Source organism: Strongylocentrotus purpuratus, unplaced genomic scaffold, assembly GCF_000002235.5.
Source record: "Strongylocentrotus purpuratus isolate Spur 01 unplaced genomic scaffold, Spur_5.0 spur5_scaffold_5, whole genome shotgun sequence".
NCBI lineage: Eukaryota > Metazoa > Echinodermata > Echinoidea > Camarodonta > Strongylocentrotidae > Strongylocentrotus > Strongylocentrotus purpuratus.
In genome coordinates, this window is record NW_022145611.1 from 4,282,264 (window position 1) to 4,304,752 (window position 22,489).

Sequence of the window (22,489 nt, forward strand, 5' to 3'; positions counted from 1 at the left end):
TTTTTACAACAATCAAACATTTTAAAGCAAAATATTTGTTCTGATATGGGCCCCTAAAATATAAAATATAAAAAGTTGGCACTAACTATAAGCTAAGGTTTAAAAGATCAAACAAGGTAATGAAATTTCCAGCTTGGAAACATTCAAAGTACCGTAATGATTATTTTCAATTTTAGAATTATAAACTACAGCCCCACTTTGACACTCTCTGAACACTGCCAAGATTTGTGACGTCACTCAAAGGACCAAATAAGCATATTAAAGCAGACGATGTCCTATAACAATGCACACACTTTCAGTGCCTGTTTCTGAGCATGGTCTATGAGAGATTGCAGAGCCTTCTTAAGGTTGAGTAACAAGAAGAATTTGCTTGAGAATTATCCGTGCTGGGGGTGGTTTCTTTGAAATTAATTGATGGTATGCGCATCGCATAAGATTGGTCAGTTGTCGGGCAAGACCACAAGCCAATTCATTTACTGTACTCCACTCTTATTAAAGCCTACATCTGCACTAGTTTGGCCAGGAGGGATTAGATCTCCCTGCAAGGTCACTGACAGGTGGTTATCTCATCGAATCAGCTCTCAATTAACATACGGTAAGAAAAAGGGGATCATGGGGGACCAACGAGCACTGCTTAGGCATTGTTTGCTACATAGAGGGCCCAAGTAGCTACAAGTAGTGCAGTCCAGCTTTAAGGGAAATTAGCAGATGATGTGGATTTTCCCCATACTGTCTTTCATGTTTCACATAGAATCCTCCGACCATGGCATCGTCTGACTTCATGGCATCATCCTTCAATGCATCATCTCTTCTGTTTGCCTTTGTGGTTTCCTCCAGGCTTCTGCCTCTTCTTCACCTTACCCTTGAACGGTGGTTTCCGAGGTCCTGCGTGTCCTTGAGCGCCTGACCCGGGTCTCGACTTTGAATTGCTCCTTCTGTGCGCAATCTTACTCCTGGTATTAGAATGATCTCTGTAAAGACATTGGTTAAGGAAATGACTCGGTCCCATGCATTTGTACTCATGCTAGCTGTTGATATTATAACTATGTTATATACAAACAAAATCAAAACAAGCACACACTTGGTTTCTTGGTAGTCTGTTATAATAAACTACCTTCATTATCACCGTCATCATCAGCATCCTAACCATCATCATTATCATAATAAACATCATTATCATCATCGTCACCAGCATCCTCATCCTCATCACCACTTTCCTAATAACCATCATGTCACAAGCATCATCATCATCATCATCATCATCATCATCACCACCACCATCATCATCATCATCATCATCACCATCATCATCATCATCACCATCATCATTATCATCATCATCACCATCATCATCATCATCATCACCATCACCATCATCATCATCATCATCATCACCATCACCATCACCATCATCATCATCATCACCACCACCACCACCATCCTCATCATCATCATCATCATCATCATCACCATCATCATCATCATCATCATCATCACCACCACCACCATTCTAATAACCATCATCACCTCACAAGCATAATCATCACCATCATCATCATTCTATTTACCATCATCATCATCATCATCATCATCATCATCATCACCATCACCTCATTATCATCACCAGTATCCCCATCATCATCATCATCATCACTATCATCATCATCGTCGTCATCATCACCATCATCACCATCACCATCATCATCATCATCTTCACCATCATCTTCAACCCTCTCGTAACAAGAAAGTAGACATTGTAAAGGATATTTGTTGTTTTTGTTTCTCCTTCTTGACTGCTCTTTTGACTCTGAGTGGTCTTCCATTCAGCTTAGTACCATCCATCTTCAATGCAAACTGTACTGAAGACGAATCCTGTTTCAAATGAAATACAAAATAGGCCTTGGATTAACACTCCAGCACTTACAAAACCTGCAGAAAATAGGACTCGACCCTTTTAATGCAATACAAATGATCTCCCTATGCCACCATGTATACAGCTGCTTACAGCAATGGATAGATATACAAAAGGCTTCAAGATTATTTAACTGTTTCCATTGCAAAACTAATCTTTACAGGTGTTCAAAATATGTTGTTATTGAGTTTATCAGGATGGGAAAAGGGCAATTTTGGAAAGCCATTGTGTTGCAGAAAGCAATCTTTTCATCAATTGGTGCCTAAAGTTTTGTCCTGATCTGTGCAAGTGGCAAACAAGCCACCAGGGCAGTTGGCACTGCAAGGAAATGAAAGGTCTATATTATACCTCTGCACAGTCTAAAATTTTCTTCACACTTGGAAATAATACTCTTTAAAGATAAAGTTGATTTTTGGTTATGCGATTACAGTACATTGAGAAAAAACACAGTGTGGAATCGATCAGAAAAGGTTGATCATCTAGCATATAAGTATTGGTGTGTACTGGAATCATCAAAATGTTAAGAAATTTGGCCTAGTCTTGGTAAAGCTACAAGTACTGTACACCGGAATATGTATATGAGAGTACAACAACATGTGGCGTAAAAATCTGTCCCGATTTTTATGCTGTAACATGCCTTATTTAGAATATTAAGTCATTTGAAGAGCAATGCTTTACAGGGAACATTTTTAATCTGATGTTCTTCCACACTTGCATAATAGCAATGATAATGTTCACAAACTATTTTTCACCTCTTCCTAGAACTGAACCTTCTCTTCAAATCAAAAATGTGATTTCTAAAATCATCTGAGCAGCAGAGAGCCAATGTGATTGGCATATTCGGAACTCTTCTTAAAGGAATGCTGGTGTGATCACTTCATCATACCTATTTCCTAAAACTGTTGAATATAACCCTGTCAGAGATTCATTTTAATTCATTTTCCAATACCAGCCATGTTATCAAGTAACCATGAATTAAAGTTTAATCCCTATTATACAAGAGTGAGAATTGTTTTTCTTCTTAATAGACTTACTTCAAAGAGCACATATCCAAATCCCTTTCCTACTCCAGTGGCTTTGTCTCGAATGAGTCTCACTCCTTCAACGGTTCCAAACTCCTCAAAGTGGTTTCTCACAGCTTCATCATCAACGTTGAAAGCAAGATTACCCACAAACAGAGAGCGTTTCATGTCATGCTACAAGGAAAGATAATGATGCATGGAAAGTTGGGAGGATAACATTAGGCTCTACTTTAAATATACAGTCCAAAAGGGTGAACAAATTGTTGTTTTTTTAAAGAAGAAAATAAAACATGAACAAACAAAATAGAACAACGGTGAGGTCTACCCTGGGATCAAAGTGATAAAAGCAGAAAAGAGAAAGAGACAGATCTGGGATAGTTTTAGGAAAACCTGAATGTGTGTACTAAACTTATGAATTTTGAAATTGTAGTTGATCAAAAACGAATTGGAAACACTATGATGGGAAATACAGTAGCAGAGTGTTCTTGAATTATATATTCCAAAAGTAATGGAGGATTTGGCTAAAGAAACAAAAGCAATTAAACTAGTCACTGGTACCTTCAAGAATGAAGACTAAAAGGTCATCCAAGTTATACAACATTTATCAATCAAAAAGATATTTCTTTCTGTTTATTATACCTTCTTGTTGTTGCCAGCTATATCCACTCTCATATGATGCTTGTTCACAATCTTGCCATTGCTGTTAATAAAAGAAGAAAAATAATTTTCTAGCGATCGAATTGAGATTGCTGAAAATTGAATGCGCAGCAATAATCTTTAAAATATACTTATTTTGAGACGACATTACAAAAAGGATATATATACGTATTATATATTTATCACACCCTTCTCATTCTTTGTTAGTTTTCACTCCCAAATAGTTGCTCAACATGTGCAACATAAGAAATAATTTACCTGTAGACATTGTGACATTATTAGCAACAAAATAAACGCCTCATTCATTTAAAAAAAGGATAGAAAATTAATTTAAAAAACAGACAAATATTGAATGATGGGATTGTTTTTCAAGAGATATACTGAATGATATACCTTGCTAAAGCTGCTCTGGCGCACTGCTCTTCCTCAAAGACAATGTAAGCATTGAATGAGGTCTTCTTGGGATTCAATTCCTGTCTGAAATATCAATAATGAAACAAAACAAATTGTTGATACTTCTTCATAAAAATACAAATCTACAGAATATTAAACAATTGAAATGTTAGTATTCTTGGTTAATTTAGATGAAATCAAGAGAATTTCTTATCTATTTCAGTATTGTAAATTCCTGAATTCTGGTAGACAATCCATTTTGATTTACCTCTATTAGTCAAGATATGAAGAAAGAAAAATTAAATAAGAAGATTCTGTGCAGGTTTTCAAAGGTTTTTTGTTTATCATTTATTTATTACATTTTCATAGAAATACAATCAAAGCAAATAAACATTCATACAACAAAACACTGAATATACAGACTAATCAATACCATCGGCAATGTATAACAAATGTTTCACTTTACAATTTATGTAAAATAAAAAAGGAGAATTTTAAATAAAGCCTATGATGGCTTTGTGAGACAAAGTTTTCAGTAAGATATAACATCTTAACATCATAAAGTTAAAATAAAGGCTTCGCCCCTGAAGGGATGATGTACTCACTTTATTGCTGCAACTTTCTTGGACATACTGGGATCAGCCGCACCCTGTAAAGTCATTCAAATATATAATAACATTACCATAGCACAGAAATAGATTTCATACTCTCATCTAACATGAACATTATAACTAAAGATACTACACATACCTCTATAACCAGGCATTACATTTGACTTGACTTTCAAGAATCATTTTCTGATTTACAACAAGGCCTGACATCAAAAGATACTGTAATTGTGACAAGTTCATAGAGTGATGAAGAATTTGTATTAACTGAATGTTCTTTTATGATCTTCATGATGCATATCATGTGAGGTGGTTGCCATAGTAAACACATAAGGAATTGGAATATCATCCTGCAGTGAGATCATCTCGCAAAAGCACAATGCATGAAATACCATTATTAACACACATGTAAATTACCTACAAATAACTACAATATTTACATATTGTCCTTCAAATAACATACAATATATAATATTTCATTATCTTACCATGGATCTGAAACGCATGCTTTCTATTGCTCCATAGATTTTGAAGAGTCCTTTCAGCTCCTGTTCGAGTTGGAATTTAAAAAAAAGAACAGGAACAAAGATTAGTTTTTAAAGATTCCAATCAGATACACATTCTCTTGAGCTACATGATAGGTACGTAGCATGCAGCCTCTCTGTTAACCTGAAAGAATAGGGGAGAACAAAAGAGGTTCTTAGCAGGTAGTTTTGACTAGTGATTACCGTTAGCATATTCTTCTCTAGGATGCTTTTACTATATGACACACAAATAAGATCATTCTTTAAAAGGTGAACAAACTAGGAAGAAGAAACAGAAAAAGGAAAGAGAGCACGACAGATAGATAGAAAAAGAGAAAGATAGACAGAGGCAGAGAGGGGGTGGGGGGGGGAGTGAGTAATAGAGGGGGTGATGTACAGAAGAGTAACAGCAACTAGATAGTATGGTAGAGATAAAACTAAGAAATGACTTACTTTCTTTGTTATGTTGACTGGCAGGTTGCCAACGAAAACCGTCCTAGCAAGAACAATAGGATCCATTGGCTCCATTGGCTCTTTTTTGCTTTTCTTCCTCTTGGATTTAGGCTCATCGTCATCATCTTGCGCTCTTCGTTTGGAACCCTTCTGGGGAAGTTTCTTATCAGGACTGCTATCCTCTGACTGAATACTTGTTTGTCCATCATTGGAAGCCTTTTCTTCTGATTGGGTCTTATTGTTTTTGTTCTTGGACACTCTTCCTCCGGGTGTATCTTTGCCTGCCTGGTGAGAACAAAATGACATTGAGTAAATAAATGACACATTTAAAACAAAACTAGTTTAAAGTACTGTCTCCTATTCTCTACAGAGATACAAAAGGGCTTTCAGATGGCAGAACCCCCGCTCTTAATGAAAATGTGTTTAACAACTTAGGTCAGAATAAATTACGGGAAATAGGAGAAAGTGAGGCTGTATGAGTGCATCCATGTTATGATATGAACAACATCATTATCATCAAATAAAAAAACTACAATTATACAGGATTTAAAGGGCAATGCAGCATTTACAATGATATCTGTATGAAAACAGAGAAATAAGAGCAACAGAATGGCAAAAGTTTGAAGTAATTCAGATCAATTATAAGAAGGTTACAAACGTGTGACATCTCTACAAATATTAAATTGGCAATTTAAGTAAGGTCGCAGCAAATGGTGTATATTATCATAGTTTAAGGGGAGAGATCAGACTTGAATAATTATAGGCCCATTTTGATAATACCTGTCGTTATGAAGATCATGGAACGGGCAGTACATAATCAATTGCAAGAATATCTAACAGAAAATAATGTTCTCTCTCCGAATCAATCAGGTTTTCGTAAAGATCATAGTACCCATACTGTTTTAACCTATTTTTCTGATTTTATTTATAGACAAATGGATAAGGGTCACATGACAGGCGCGTAAAATAATGTTAGAAAAGCTTTGTAAGTACGGTATACTGGGTCAAGAAATTAATTGGTTCATGGAATACTTGAGTGATCGGAAACAAAAAGTTGTACTCGGAAAATTTGAATCAGATTGGGGTACGACTTTGTCAGGCGTACCACAAGGCGCCAATTTAGGCCCGTTGTTGTTTACTGTCATGGTGAATGATCTTCCTAAGGTGGTATCAAAATGCCAAGTAATGTTATATGCAGACGATGCTGTACTGTTTTTTAGTAGTAAAAAAAGTGAGGACATTGAATCGGCCTTGAACTTTGATTTGAAACTAGTTTATGAGTGGGTAAAAGAAAACAATCTGGCATTAAACCACAAAAAAACAGAATTTATGTTATTTGGTTCACAAATGAAATTGGCTAAACTTGAAAAATCTATATGCATTCAACTCGAGCAACACCAAATCTCTCAGGTTTATATCTATAAATACTTAGGAGTCTGGCTAGATCCAACATTGAGCTGGAAAGAACATGTGACAAAAACAAGTAAAAAGATAGGGTCAAGGATAGCATTACTTGGTCGTTCAAAAAGATACCTACCTTTGGAGGGACTGAAGCTTCTTGCCAATGCATTAATTTTGCCTTTATTTGAATATTGTTGTAATACATGGTCTAATTGTTCACAAAATGTCCGAGATGTAATCATTAAACAACACAAGAAAATGGCCAGAGTAATCTTGGGGGCCAATGTAAGAACCCCAACTCAAGAAAATTTAAATAAACTCAAGTGGGTAAGCATTCAAAGTAGGTGGAATTATTTCAAATGTAAAATGATTTATTCTGTTTTTCAAAGTCAAACTCCCGTCTATATTTTACAAATGTTTAAAAAAAAACAATCTTTACATAACATTAGAACACGCAGTGCACAAAACGCAGGATTAATTTTACCCAAAATAAAAACCCAGATGGGGAAACAAAGTTTTTCATTTGATGGTGCGGCTTTCTGGAATACTTTACCTAATTTTTTTTTAAAATGCACCATCAAATTCTTCATTTACTCTTTTGTTTTGGCGCTATAATAATTTAAATCATTGAACTGGTCCATTGTGTTGTGTTTGTTTCTTTTCTTTTATTCGAAAATGTTGTAACTTAATTCACTTTGTTTCGATTTGGATTGTTTATTTTCAATATGTTTGTTAATTTTGTATTTATGTTGTAGGGCCTCCACGGAAAACAGTATTGAACTACTGATGGAGCCACCCTACTAAAAAAAGACTAATAAATAAAATAAAAAAATAAATAAATAATGTAACTATGTCTAAATTTTCATTTCAATATACCGTTTCTCCTTTTTTCAGAGCAATTTGCTATTAGGGTGGGATTTCCCTCTAACGCAATGTTTCTCTACATAGTCTTGGAGGGCAAGTTCAGGAAACCAAAACAACAAGGCTAGCTAGCCTACAGATAATGAATAATTGAAACATTTTCTTTCTATAAAGCTGGAGAAGAAAACAAATGATAAAAAACTGTTGCCTTGTGGAGCTTACCTTGTCAAGAGTAACATTCTGCTTGGTGGTCGCAGATGGCTGGAAGAATGAAGCTAGAACCCTTTTTTGGGATCCTGATGGAGTGCTCGTCTCCTCAGGATTTGAACCTAGAAAGTTAGCAATGCTGCCTGGTACATATTCATTTCCAGATTGGTTGCTGTAGAAACAATAAACATGGTAGCATCATTATGTCATATGAGTCTAAATCTTGTCATATTAAATCATGTTTTGAACTGTGCTGGACACAAGCCAGAAGAGGAAGCAAATCAAGTCAACTCTATATTAGAGATTTAGAGGAAAATGTCCTTAAATAACCCATTATTTTATCCCCCCTAAAAAGTGCACTTTTCTTTATTTGTCAATCTTATTTTAGCAATCACTAAATGTCTTTAAAAAGAGATATAAAACCTCATTACTCAGTAGATATATAAGAAATGTTTGATAAGGTTTTTTAATTTTTTTTTAGTTGTTTGATCGTTTGTCAGTTTTGTTTTTTGTTTTTTAGTGTTTTAGTTTGGTTGTTTTGTTTGCTGTCAATGTAAGAAACAATAACAAATCTCTTTTGTTGTTAGTTTTTGTTTTCTGTTATTCTTTTGGGTATATTATGCTTGTACAATGTAGTTATTCTGTAAATCTTCAATCTGGTCTTGTACACATACTCTCTTCTTATCCTGATTTCAAATTTTTCATTTTTTTATAGATGGCAGCACCAATAAGGTATTACCTTTCTAGCTGCCTCCTCATTCACATAAATACTCACTTTTGCTATGTTTTTGTCCAGATCACCTTATTTTTAACTATTATCTAATTCTACCTAATGTTTTCAGACATCGCCACTGGTGCTTCAACTTGATTGTAAATAGTACTAGTTGTAAACCTGTTGTTTATGATAGTGAGTACTATATAGTAGGTGCATGCACAACCATCTGTAAACAACGTTGAAGTACAGTTAAACCTGAATCTACCGACGCAACCGAAACAGAAAGACTGCCCTTTTATATCTAGAAGAGAAACATAATTGTGTCTCTCTTGGACATTGACAATTTTTCAGGCATTGTTTGATGCATTGCTTGGATTCTGGCACACATAGCAGCATTACTATCCTGGCTGTGTACTGTATAAAGATGGGCAACACTGTCCCAGTGTAGTACATTCACGCAACATTTTGTAAAACCTGCTGTATAGTGTATACTTTCAAATGGTCTGATAAACAAATAAGTAACCAATGGAATTTACATGTTTCGTTGATGAAAATTTCCTTCGTTTTTCAGATATTTGAGCCTACTTTTACCGATTAGGCCAACCAAATCAGCTCTGTTCTGCCATTTTCTAATTTTATGATGTTTTTTTAAATGAAGGGAGACCTGAATGCCTGATTTATATGTCATTTCCCTGCTTGTTGTTTATCGTTGCTATCAAATGCGATCAGTTGTTGTAAGGTAAGCCGCAGGCTATCTGCGCATGTCAGATATTGCGCAAATGCTTTAAATGATGTCACTGGTATAGTGTACGCAAGCACGCTTTATGATTTTATCAATATCAGGAGGGAACTAAGCAGTCGTGTCTCGAAAAGGAGGGGAAAAAACTTTTAAAAAGGGCATTAAAAGTAAGTTTACAAAATTTCTTTCCATTCTTAATATTTTAAGTTTTAAAATCATGTGCCAAAAGTGCGGCTCTGGAGCCAGTGGGAAAGGCATTCTTTTTCTTCCAGGCTACTTTTTGGAGGCACTGCAAGGGGAGGCTGAATTATTAATCTTCCGCTCATCATCATCATCATCATAACAACAGTAAGACTAACAATAAAATGATAATTAAATAACAATAAATCAATGTCAATGATAACATTAATACTACTAATAATAGTTTTATTAATAATAATAAATAATAGAAAAAGAAGTCTAATAAAAAAACTTAAAATCAATATAGATCTATGAGTGATGCGAGATTCATTGGATTTGCCACTGAGCCAAGACTGAAGACAGCTGCGGAGCTGCAGTCAAACCATGACATTATTTTCAGTATGTGGGACTCGCTCAGCTCAGATCTCTAAATGTGTAGAGCTTGTATTTCAACTTACATTTCTTTCTTTTTCTCTTTCTTTTTTGTACGTTTTCGCTTCTGTTTTCCTTCCATTTGGTTGCTGTCTGAAACTCTGAATGCAGAATGGTCAGGCTTAAACGTTTCGTATTATTGTGGCTAGCTTTCTGTAGAGCAGCATGTGAATAATAAATAAAATTACGGTGGATGATAGAATAAGTAGACAAATAAAAAAGGAAAATATGGGCAATACAAGTCGTTGTAAATATTATGTGCTCATATAGTTTCAACATTGCCCCTCCCCCGTTGTCTTCATGCAGGAGAGTTCCTTTTCGGGCTTGGAATTCTGAAAATCAAATTTAACTAATTGCATACACTAAAACACGTTTTTGCAGTGTGTACATTTGTATTGCCTGTTCATAAATGTTTATTTGGCCCAGAGAAAAATCTCTTTCTTCAAAGGCCAGTTGTCTATAAAATGTAATGATTTTAATATTTGATTATAGGCTTACCTTCTTACCTTTTGGTTCATAAAATAATCGACGATTTTTTTTTTTCTTTACTTCAGAAATTACGTGCATTTCAGAGCCATTAAAATAATTTTGTTTAATCCCAAGTGTTGGCATTATTTCCCACTCAAGCGAAGTCATAAGTAGTAGAGGTCTGTTTTTAATAGTGTTACATGTAATCCACTACCGCATGGAAAATCATTACATCAACAATTAAAATCAAATTGGAAATCTGAAGAGGAGGCAGCACGTCAATAAGGAGAACATCACAATAATTAGTCAATAAAACTTAAACAAAGAGGAATGTTATCTAAACACATAGTTCGCGATGGATATACAAACTTCTTCGCAGCGCTAATGCGCTAGCGAACATGACTAGTCTCACGTACGTGCAGACACTATTCAGAAGGGAAAGAACGTACTTCCCATAGGTTTAACACGCGCCATGCCCCAATCTGTGCCGCATAAAAAAATAACGCATCCCGGCGAGGCATTTGGAGAACGATTTTTTAAAATCTTAGTTTAAATGGGCGTAGAAGCTACACGTGGGTATGTGTCTCCCAATTCGAATGTCGAAAAGAGGGGGAAGAGAGAGAGAGAGAGAGAGAGAGAGAGAGAGAGAGGGGGGGGGGGGGTACTAAAGACCAACATACAACAGACCGACCTAGAAATCGAATCATAGTCATAAAGGTTCGATTCGAACGCCATCATGATAAATATTTTCTGCATTAGAATATTATGATAAAACTAAATGTTATGCTTTATTATCATCATCATCATCTTAATCAACATCATCCGTCATCCGTCATCCGTTATCATTATGAGCTTCATCGTCATCATCACTATCATCCAGGCGCGGATCCAGGATTTCTTAGGGGTGGGGGCCCAAATTTGAAATCAATTTGAAATTTAGTGTGCTGAAATATGAAAATCGTGCCGTCCAATATTTTGCTCAGTGGGGGGGGGGGTAGTGAGCAATTTTATTATTATTATTATTTTGTTTTTTTTGCTCCCCAAAATTTGAAAATCGCGCCGGGCCCCCTCCCCCCTGGATCCGCCACTGCTATCATCAAATTCATCATCAATATCATCTTCATCATCATCACAATCAATATCAACATCACCGTCATCGTCACTATCGTTATCATCAACAACACCACCACCAGCAGCACGATCATCATTATCGTCATCATCATCTTCCTCATCATCATTATCTTCATCATCACACCGCAATTGTTATAAGATAAAAAAAAATCATCTAAAACTGATAAATTATGGAAAGGGGAAAGGGGGCGTCGGTCGGTCATTTTGACATGAAGATCTAATGTGTGGATTAAAATTATTGTCTAAAATTTGCAGTATTTTGTGCATATTTCTTATTGAATAGGCCTACCCTCCAAACAAATTTTGTTTACAATTATTTCCTGAGGATTTTTTTACACTTTCCCCTATTTCATATAAAGAATTATATAATTTTGTTTTACTTTCCATCTCTTTGACCATCAAGCCTGTGTATTATACAGTAAAGTTTGCCAAATACGACAGATATTCCATTATTTATTAAAGACTTCTTTATTGATCTGATGAATTCTGGATGTGACTGAAAACATATTACATTGAAATTTGAGCTGGTTTATTAACAATAAAAGAATGATATTAATATCGTTGTATAGGAGACCGTTAAAAAGGAATAACATCAATAATGAGCGATATTTATTTACCTTTCACTTCTTAAAACCTCGTCTCAATCGAAAACGATAACCAGTGACACTTTAAAGAGAGATAGGCTCATATATTTTCCCTGTTAAGTCATGAAAGTAGTTGAACTGTGCTCATTAATATCTCTATAAAAGAAAACCCAAGATAGATAGATAACAAAAAGGATAAGCGCTAATACTGTGTTAGCAGAAAAACTTTTTTCTTTTTCATTTTTCACAGGTGGTTGTTTTTTTAATCGATTTTTCATATATCTTACATACATTTAAGAGATTTTCATCATTAGGAATTGTTATCGTTATCGCACATGTGGGAGGCTATGCATTAGTCGACGTTGTCCTACATACCAACATGCAGACTAACAAATATAACATGAATTCAAAGTATATCAACCTTCACGTTTTTTACCTACTCTACCATCAGAATGAATCAAACAAACGTTTGTACAAATCTGTCAAAACAAACCTCGAGTTTACCCTTCATAAATTGAGAAAAAAGGGATGAGAAAAGTCAAGTATAATCGAAACAATAGCTTTTCAAATAAATCTAAAAGCCTACATACAGCTAAATTCCTAAAATACAGAAACAGCCAGGCAAAATCAGAAATAGTGAATTCAAAGTTTGCTATCTAATTTCCTATTGTAAAATTAAACGACATGTACAATTAATTCCTAGTTTCTTCTACGAATATTTTCGAAAATGAGGAGGAGGGCGTTCCATTTTAGATAATTACATAATTTTGGGTACATACAAATGATTTGGGGTCAATTTTTAACAAATAAGGTAATAAATTGTATTTAATTTGTACAAAATCTGCAGGGGCTCCAAACAAGTTGAAATTCCGTTTCTTTGTTTGTTTGTATGAACGTTTTGAACTTTGTTTATATTATGGTAACCTCAATTTTGTAACCTTGATTATTTTTTAAATATGCTTTTGAATTTTAAGCGAATAAAGAAAATGCAATTACAATTTTTATTGATGATTTTTCTTGACATCGAATTGCCAAGATGTCCTCAAATTCATACTTATTTTCATTTCAGAACAAACAAAATGGAAACATAAATTAAAAAGAAATGGCAGCAGGGAATAGAAAAAACGGAGGAGGGGACTAGAAGCCAGGAATTAATATAATTTGGCCTAAGATAACTTTCTCCATCCTGTCATCCCTGTGAACGATGAGGGCGTGTCTTAGACTTTGTCGAAGACGACTTTGAATGAAACATCCCCTTTGGATACAGTGGTCACCATTTGGCCTTCGACAATCTCTCGAAGCATCTTGAAACCATTCTCAGCGGTGAACAAGAGGTTATCACCCTCCCATGACGCAGTTACCTAATAATAATGATAATAACAATAGTAATAATAATACTGATAAGAATAATGATAATAATAATAGTAATAATACCACTACTAATAATGATGATAATAATGACAATATTGATAATACTAATATCAATAATAATAATAATAATGATAATACTAATAGTAATAATACTTCTTATGATAACAATAATCATAATAATAACAATGGTAAAAACAATACTACTAATCAATGATAATGATAATGATAATTATAATGACATTAGTAATAATTCTTTTCTTTAGCCAGGGAATCGCCATCAGCAACAATGCTGTTCTTCCTGACATGCCTGAGGGCCCATTAATTATTATGACCCCAGAAATTACCAGGTCCCCATTTACACCTGGGTGAAGAGGGTAATGTGGATTTAAGGACGTGAGTGTCGGACTTGGATTCGAACCCTCAACCCTTGAATTGAGAGTCAAGTGAATGAACCACTATTAAAGTGGTTCATTGACCTCCAAAATTTAAAGGGTCTGGGAAAAAAAACTGAGATATGAAGAAGGGATAATAACCATACCGGACTTATAATCATGTCTTCTATATTACAAAGAGGAATTTTAATTTGTATTCGTATAATCATAAAGCACTCACCGACATCTTTGGTAGAAAACCGACCAGGCTGGTCTCAAAGCTCGGCCCGACATCGAAGCTGTACGTGTTACTGCGTTCGGGAGTTTCGCTCGTGATGTCGAAGTGGTCATCTTTCTGCGTGACCTTGACAGTGAGTTTGTCGATGGGAAGATTTGGACGACGATCTGCTGGGATGCACATCGTATCCATCAGATCATTACTCAGCTCACCATGACTGACCATCGACCATTCACCACTGAAGTCCGTAGGCATGTTGAAAGTAAGTTGGTTCGGTTTCTGTCTATAAGAGCAAAGGAATGTAATATAATTATATCTACAGAGGAAATGAGGAAATGGGTAACCTTCAAGCCCCACTGCACTACTTGTAGCTACTTGCGCCATCTACATGTATATAGCAAACAATGCCTAATCAGTGACCATTGGTCTAACCCTAACCCTAACCCTAACCCATGGTCCCCTTTTTTCTTATGCTAATTGAGAGCTGATTTGATGAGATAACCACTTGTCAGTGACCATGCAGTGAGGTCTAATCCCTCCTGGCCAAACTATATTGCAGATGGGGCTTTAATACTCCTAAAAATTATTGCACCACTTTAATCGAAATGAATACTAGTACACTGTATATCAACTCTCAACACAGCTTTCTTCGATGATGATATAGGGGCAATAAAGTTAAGTTCTAGAAAGCGATACCCGTCGAGTCAAAACATTGCCATAACACAGCATCCTATTTCTCCAAACAATAGATAAACAGTGTTATGAGTAGTCAGAACACACCAAAACAAAACCAACCTGTGCAACGTTCTCTGCGTATGTATAATGTAAATTGTAAGGGCGTCAACCACGGGGGGGGGGGGGGGAACACGTCCCCCAAGCTTTTCCTATAGGGGGGGGGGGACATCATATCAAATGTCCTCCCATGTTTTGTCAGAAAAGAAGAGGAATCACCATGCAGAGAGCAACGATTTGTATACAAAATCTCACGAATTGGCAAAAAAAAAAAAAAATATATATATATATATATACATTAGTGCCTCTTACCCCCTACCCCCTCTTAATCACTGGTTGGCTGATTCGCCGCTGAATATATTTCCTAACGAATTGGGGGAAGAAAAAAAAAGCTGTGTCCCTCCCATGCTCAAGCTCGGATTGACGCCCTTGGTATAATTGATATCATTGATTCCGTTTGCTGCGTAAATGTAAGGTAATTTAACAATAAATGAGTGAAAGAAAATTGCAAAAATGGGGCATCTGACCATTCAAATATAGATCAGCATTACTATCTTATAGAGTAAAATATAAACAATGAAAAATATGTTATTACAAGAAACACGAGCGAAGAGGCATCTTGACAATACTAGTCAAACTATGCAGTCCTGAGACTCAACGTGACATCCAGAGTTCAATCCTCCTCAATGTTTTTCACTCTTTGTTTTCATTGTTGAAAGGAATGTTTTAACGGATGCACATTTAAATGGCTACTTGCTATATTTTTGCAATTTGTTAATTAGACCTTCTAACGGTTAAATAAATGTTATCATCTAAGCGTGAAAGTTAAGAACATGGTCTTAATTGGCGTTGGTAGAATTTACATTTTTCTTTCATTTGATAAATATTTCATTGACGGATAGTTTATGAAAGTTTTCTTTTATTTGCTGAGTGTAGTTTTCTCGCCCTTAAAATAATTAATGATCACACGCTATATGGACCCCTCTGTTTTCAATATTGTTATAAATGATTATAATTGATTTGTAATTTATTTATTTTTGGAAACAGAAATTGAATTGAATTGAATTGAATATATATTTAGTTTCCCTTATTTTATTGTGAACTTTGTGTAATTTGAATTATTATAGTGTAATGCCGCTAAATCTTTTTCTCTGTACCGCTTATTCTGGAGGATATTGTCTTGTAGTGTTAGTGCATTATGCTAACTCAATATATGGTAGGGGTTTTGATAGCTCCTAAATAAAGGCGGGAATATTGCATGTCACCCTTCCCTTCATTGCAGCTGAGCTCGTAAATTCCACCGTGCTCGTCTGCAGATTAGAAGTGTCTGGGATAATAATGCAATCGAAGCCGCAATAATGACAGTGATTAATTTTAAGTTTACAAATGGTGATGAAGAACGTTTAACCATAGGTTTAACGACTTTCATTTTGCCTCGCACTGATGTGAGATTGATGACAAAGTAATTATTTGACAACATGCCTTTGTTTCATTACAAAATACACTGTCGAGAAAAAGCGGTCTGACATGAGCTCATATCATCTGGTGATCAAGAGCGAGAAGGGCATTAACTGAACGCAAAATGATATGAAATAATGACCTTCTGTCTCTTAGCAGACGATATAATATCGTTCATCACCTGATGACACGTCTCGTAAATTATTTCATCTTCGACTTGATACCTAACAGCTTGGAAACATTGATGAGTGAGCCATAGATAGAAGCATGACCAGTTGTTTAGTATGGGAGGGGAGGGGGGGGGGGGCATCCACCCTAAATCACAGACAGAAGTCAAGTTCATGCAATGCAACTACAGTAACTCATAGTTATTAATATAGTCTACATAACAAGATGATAGTAATATCAATGATATTAATGGTCAATCACACTATTGGTCAATAATATTTCGTTTTACCCCAATTGCCTACACCAGCGGTAAGACAGTGTTGTCGTTCAGTGACAGGAAGGCATGGCTGCATCTATATACCATGGTTATTGAAATTGTAATTGCAATTCAATATTGATACGAACATTTTTATTTACAAACCCGAGTGGAAGCATTGATTCAAAATACACATTGAGGACTGTATATAGGTTTTGAGATTCATAAATATGTAGAGGGAGAATTTTAGGGTGATATTCCATGTTTGGATAGTACGAAATGTTTCATGTTTGGCTGTATAAGCTTTGCTCACTTTTATCTTGTATCGATGCATCCACGCACTGATAAGACGGTGCTTTGAACCGCTTATTGATGAAACTAATTTTGCTTACTCAGGGAAGTCTCACGAGTCAGCTTCAACAATGTTCTTTCCGAAGGCCCTACAATTACCCTATCTATTGTCAAGTAGCCATTTACACCTGGAGGGAGAATGGCAAATGGGGATTAATGGCTTGCCAAAGGGCGCTAGTGCCGGGCTGGGATTCGAACCCTCAACTCTTGGATCAAGAGTCAAGTGAATGAACTACTATACCACGACACCTGTTTATTTTTATTTTATTTTTCATTAAAGAAATGAATTTGTATTGTATTGAGCATTTTCATTAAATGTTTGCCCCAAAAAATCCCTTTCACTATATATATACATTAATTTGCAATAAAATCAAGTAATCAACTCTAGAATCATTTTAACTTCTCGTTTACTTAAAAAAAAATGGGTGAGATTGTGACAATTAATGACACAAATAACGATTCATTACGTCGTTTATTTCCCTTATTATTTCATAGGGCAGCGAGTACTTTCTTCACATTTACTTTTTATAATAATGATACCCTTCCAGTTGGTAAAAAAAAAATCGAGGTGCATAGATAAATAAATCAGCCTGAACTTTGGCACAGATCATGGATTCAACATAGTGCAGTCTGTGCAGGGACTCAGATATTGAATGGGGGGGGGGGGGGAGGGGGGGGGGGGGGGGAGGTTATGAGTCATCACAGTCATGTACTAATTTCTGTCTGGTCACGTAAATGCACCCCCTTTTTTTCTCAATCAATCAACATAAATTTGCAGGGCTGCCTCACCAGGCCAGCGGATAAAAGCGAGAAATTCTCTTTCCCACGCGAAACATTATACTCCTAAAACCACACTGCTCTCACCCTTGTGACACGCTCAGTCTAATAAATTGTATACCTATGTGGATGACTATGTCATTTAAGTGTTTCTCTATTATACCTAGTCCTTTTCAGTCACCTTCCCACCCCTTCAAGGTAAACAAAGCGGGAACTCACCGGCGAATACAGACATTAAAAGTATACATCAATATTGAAACCCCCGTCACACTGGCAACGAGACCTTTGCTAGACAGCCCACAGACTATAGACATGCGGTTCGAGTCCCGCAGCGGTAATAATGTCATTTGACAAGACATTAATCTTCAATTGCCACTCTCCACCCGGGTGAAGTAATTGCGTATCTGGTAGGAATGAATGTCTTCCTTGAATGCCCTGCGCGCTTTAGGGCACTGAGCTGGGCTGAAGCCGGGGTAAACTTTCAAATCGCCTGGAGCATCCCTTGGTAAGGTAACATGCGCAATATATATTTAGCATATTATTATCCTTATCGTTACTAGTATTATCATTATAGTCATTTTTTATCATCGTTATTATTATTGTTTTAATTATGACAACGATTGGCCGAGAGTCGGACGGTCGGTCGGCATTTTTTAGTAGAGTCTTGGCAGTGTGACTGAGGTATCGAGCAAGAGCATTATGCCCCGAGGTTAAAGGATCGAATACATTACTACCCGTTGAAAATACGAACAACTTGAAAATTTGGCTGAACTGTTGCACATCAAGGAAGTGTCACACTCTCCCAAATCATTGTAATCGACACGAATTCAAAGACATTTATACAAGAATCAAAACAAATAAGACATTTTATGAAATTGCAATAGATATAATCCTTCCATTGATAAACAAATTCGCAGTTTTATGTTACACTTTCGAATATACGTTATTTGTTCTGAAGGTTATTCACACGTCGAACTCGCAAATTTACAATTAAGGGGTTAATAACTCCGGAATTCAAATTCCGGAAATTTAAAATCCACATATTTTGCAATAAAGGGCCTATATATATTATATTGTTGACATGGTTGTCCCGAAGGTTCTCATATAAAAATGTTGATAACTTTTGTGTTCGCCTTTTTTTTTTTAAGGACTCAAATTAAAGAGAAAATCAAAATAAAATTGATAACAATTCTGAAAATCAGATATAATTCTCAGTTCATTTGCCAAAATTGCAAATTCTTTTTCATTTTAGGGATGATGAATCGGCATTGTTTAATTTATTCAATCACAAATAATAATTCACTTGCGTAATTACGAAATTTTTGAAAAATTCGGGTTTTTTAAATAACGAGGGATCGATGAATCCTCGAAATAACAAAAAAACGAAAAATTGAGCTATGTTTATTCAAAAAGGATTACAATACTTATGTCCTATATTGTAAATGAAAGTTTCCCTCTTTTGTATAGTTTCATATCAATTTTTTTTTAATGAATAAAAAAGGAAGGACAACAACATGAAGAATATTTAAAAAAGAGCAACAAAATGAATTATATTTATGTTGCGAGAAATCAATTGGAATAATAAAAAATCCATATAAACAAATCGAACAAAAACAGGAAAGAATGAATAAAATCGGATGAAATAAGTTCAGAACATACCTTGAGAAGTTGCCGGTTTTCCTCACCTTTTCAGCGCGTTTGTTGAAAGCTGTTACCGGGTTGTGATGTCTAGCTTGAAGTGAGCTGGGAAGGTCTTCCGCACCAAGTGAAAAGCCTAAGTTTCCTCGCAGTGTCAAGGTTATGCGCATAGACGAACAGGTGTCGATTTGAACTTGAGCGTTGGGAAGGGGGCGTGCATGGCTGCTGTTCCCCTCTTCCGTTTTCTTCTTCACTTCATGTCTGTATATGAAGAGTTTCATTCCAAAAGGAGCTAAATCCACTTTGGGTACTTCTGAGTAAATCGCCTTTTTTTATTTCTCCCCTTTCCCTTCAGCCATGTACCTTCATGTTGTTATATTATGTTAAAGGTGTGAACATGGACCAATAATGTATGATTTAATAAAAATCTAGAAGTTATTTCTGATTTTTTATTAATTTTTAGATTCTTATTTTTCGTGGATTTAGCTCCTTTTGGAATGAAACATGATATTGTACCTAAAATTTGTGAAATTTTAGAATATTTTCTCAATAAAGTCCCTGTAATTTATTTTAATTTAGTAGCAAACCTTTCCTTTTAAATAATAACAGTGAAATCACATCTAAAAATACCTTTTGAAAAGAAAGTAAACAACATATTACAGTTTCATTCCAAAAGGAGCTAAATCCACAAATTTTAATAATTTAGTAAAAATCAGGAATAACTGGTAGATTTTTTTTCTTATGATATATTATTGGTCCAGGGCGACACCTTTAACATAAATAACAACATGAAGGTACATGGCTAAAGGGAAAGTGGAGAAACAAAAAAGGTGATTTACTCACAAGTACCCAAAGTGGATTTAGCTCCTTTTGGAATAAAACATGATATTGCAACTAAAAAAATTCATACTTCCTGGTGAAATTTTTAAATTTGATATCGTGCATTTTGTCCCCATGTAGGAAATCATTATTTTAAGACAAAAAAAACTCAATTTTGATGAAATATGGATTTAGCTCCTTTTGGAATCAAGCTCTTCATATATCAAGATGGATTCATGTCTACGAAGCCTGGCCCTGGAAACAAGGGCATCGCCAGGAGGGGGTACCGGGGGGCATCATACCCCCACCCTCTCACATTTTCGGGGAGTTTTTGTTTTTCTCTATCATGCATTTCCTATACATGCTTAGTTTTAACAGCCGAAGTCAAGTAGTCCTTACCGTAGGACGTGGGGGCTAGCCCCTTCCCACATCCTCACCCACTCCCTCGCAAAGTGCCCCCCTCATGTTCGAGGATTTGTTGACGCTCTTAAATGGAACCAATAGGCCCGAATTCACAAAGGAGGTTTGTCGACAAACCTCCTTTTGTTTCGACAAACGTCCTTTTGTCTTTTACAAACCAAGGTTTGTAAAAACGCGTCGAAACGCGTCGTATGACGCACATAAACCTCGGTTTGTCGACAAACCTCCTTTGTGAATTCGGGCCATAGTGTTTTTAGATGGCATATCTGTAGTCTTCGCTTCACCTTCATCGTTTTACCTCTTAATTATCACATATTTCAAACTGCTTTATTAAAACAAAATTAAAAATTCATGTTTGTCCTGCATTTTTATTTCTTTATTTATAATTTTATTTTCGATACTTTTTCTCATTCTATGTCGATTCTATTTATAACTACATGCATTTCTAAGAATGTTAGAATACTTTACAAAAAAAAGACAAAAAGTTATTGTCCTACAAAGACTCTTCAAATGCTTTACAACTCGCTCATCTTGCCATACATTTCATATTGTAACTTGGTATGGGCTCCAATTGCAAAGACACAAATTTAACCTATATTTATTTAACGCAAAAGAAAGCGGTTCGCGTATGCGCTGGCTCCCATTATTTAGCTTATACCAACCCATTTTTTAATGAATTTAAAGCATTTATTACAAAAAGAAAAGAAAGTGTTTCTGCTGGACATAATTTTCCTTCTGTTTTGCTATATACACTGCATTGTAAATTGATTTATATAATATATACGTTTACAAACAGAATGTTGATTTGTTACATTACATTGTAAATTGATATATGATATTATGTTTCTAAACAGAATATTGATTTATATATTTATAAACAGAATATTGATGTACATCAATGAAGTTTAATAATAATAAATACAAAATAAAATACATGTATTTTTCTCGAGTAAAACATGTTTTTATATAAACGTATAACGAATTTGATCTTCATGTTTGAATACATGAATAACCTGCTTCCTGATACTTTTAAGAATGTTGTTGGTATAAGATAACACTATCCATCCTTACTATCCTACCCGGTCATTTGATGGATCCTAAATTATTGATCCTGCATAAATCAATAAGACATCATGGTCCAGATTTATGGAATGCACTCCCAGATTCACTAAAACCATGTAAAACCCTCAATTCATTCACATTCAATACGAAGAAAGCATTTTTCAGTGTACATTGTTTAATCTTTTCCCAGTGCTGAATTAATATTCAATATTACTTTCAGATTCCTTTAAAACATCCATCACTATATTTTATAACTCCCGTATACTTATATTAGTTTTCTGTGTCAGACATATTTACATCAGCATATTTCATCATTTATTATTATTGTATTGTATATACACATTACAAAAAACTTGTTATATTTGTATAATTATGTTGCTGAAATGTAGTTTGATTTGAATGTTGCAGAAGAAAATAAATTCAATTCAATTAAATTATTCCGTATCCGGACACCTACCCCCTCATTCAATAGAAAGGGAAGGGGAATAGGTTTTGTGACTATATGAATACCCTCAACTAAGAGGGAGGGGGATAAGGGACG

General features: G+C 35.2%; 1 protein-coding gene across 1 annotated transcript; it reads right to left on the reverse strand.

Moving 5' to 3' along the window:
- Positions 1–219: 219 nt before the first annotated feature.
- On the reverse strand, positions 220–20,897 carry LOC576551 (RNA-binding protein 34). Its single transcript, XM_030998484.1, has 14 exons — positions 20,866–20,897; positions 19,669–19,908; positions 14,271–14,550; positions 13,508–13,648; positions 10,131–10,240; positions 8,054–8,210; positions 5,570–5,854; positions 5,081–5,140; positions 4,590–4,633; positions 3,985–4,068; positions 3,574–3,634; positions 2,947–3,108; positions 1,768–1,872; positions 220–973 (listed from the first exon to the last, which is right to left on the reverse strand). Exons 1-14 carry the CDS (start codon positions 20,895–20,897, stop codon positions 803–805), a joined length of 1,932 nt encoding a protein of 643 aa, XP_030854344.1. The 3' UTR covers positions 220–802.
- Positions 20,898–22,489: the final 1,592 nt, after the last annotated feature.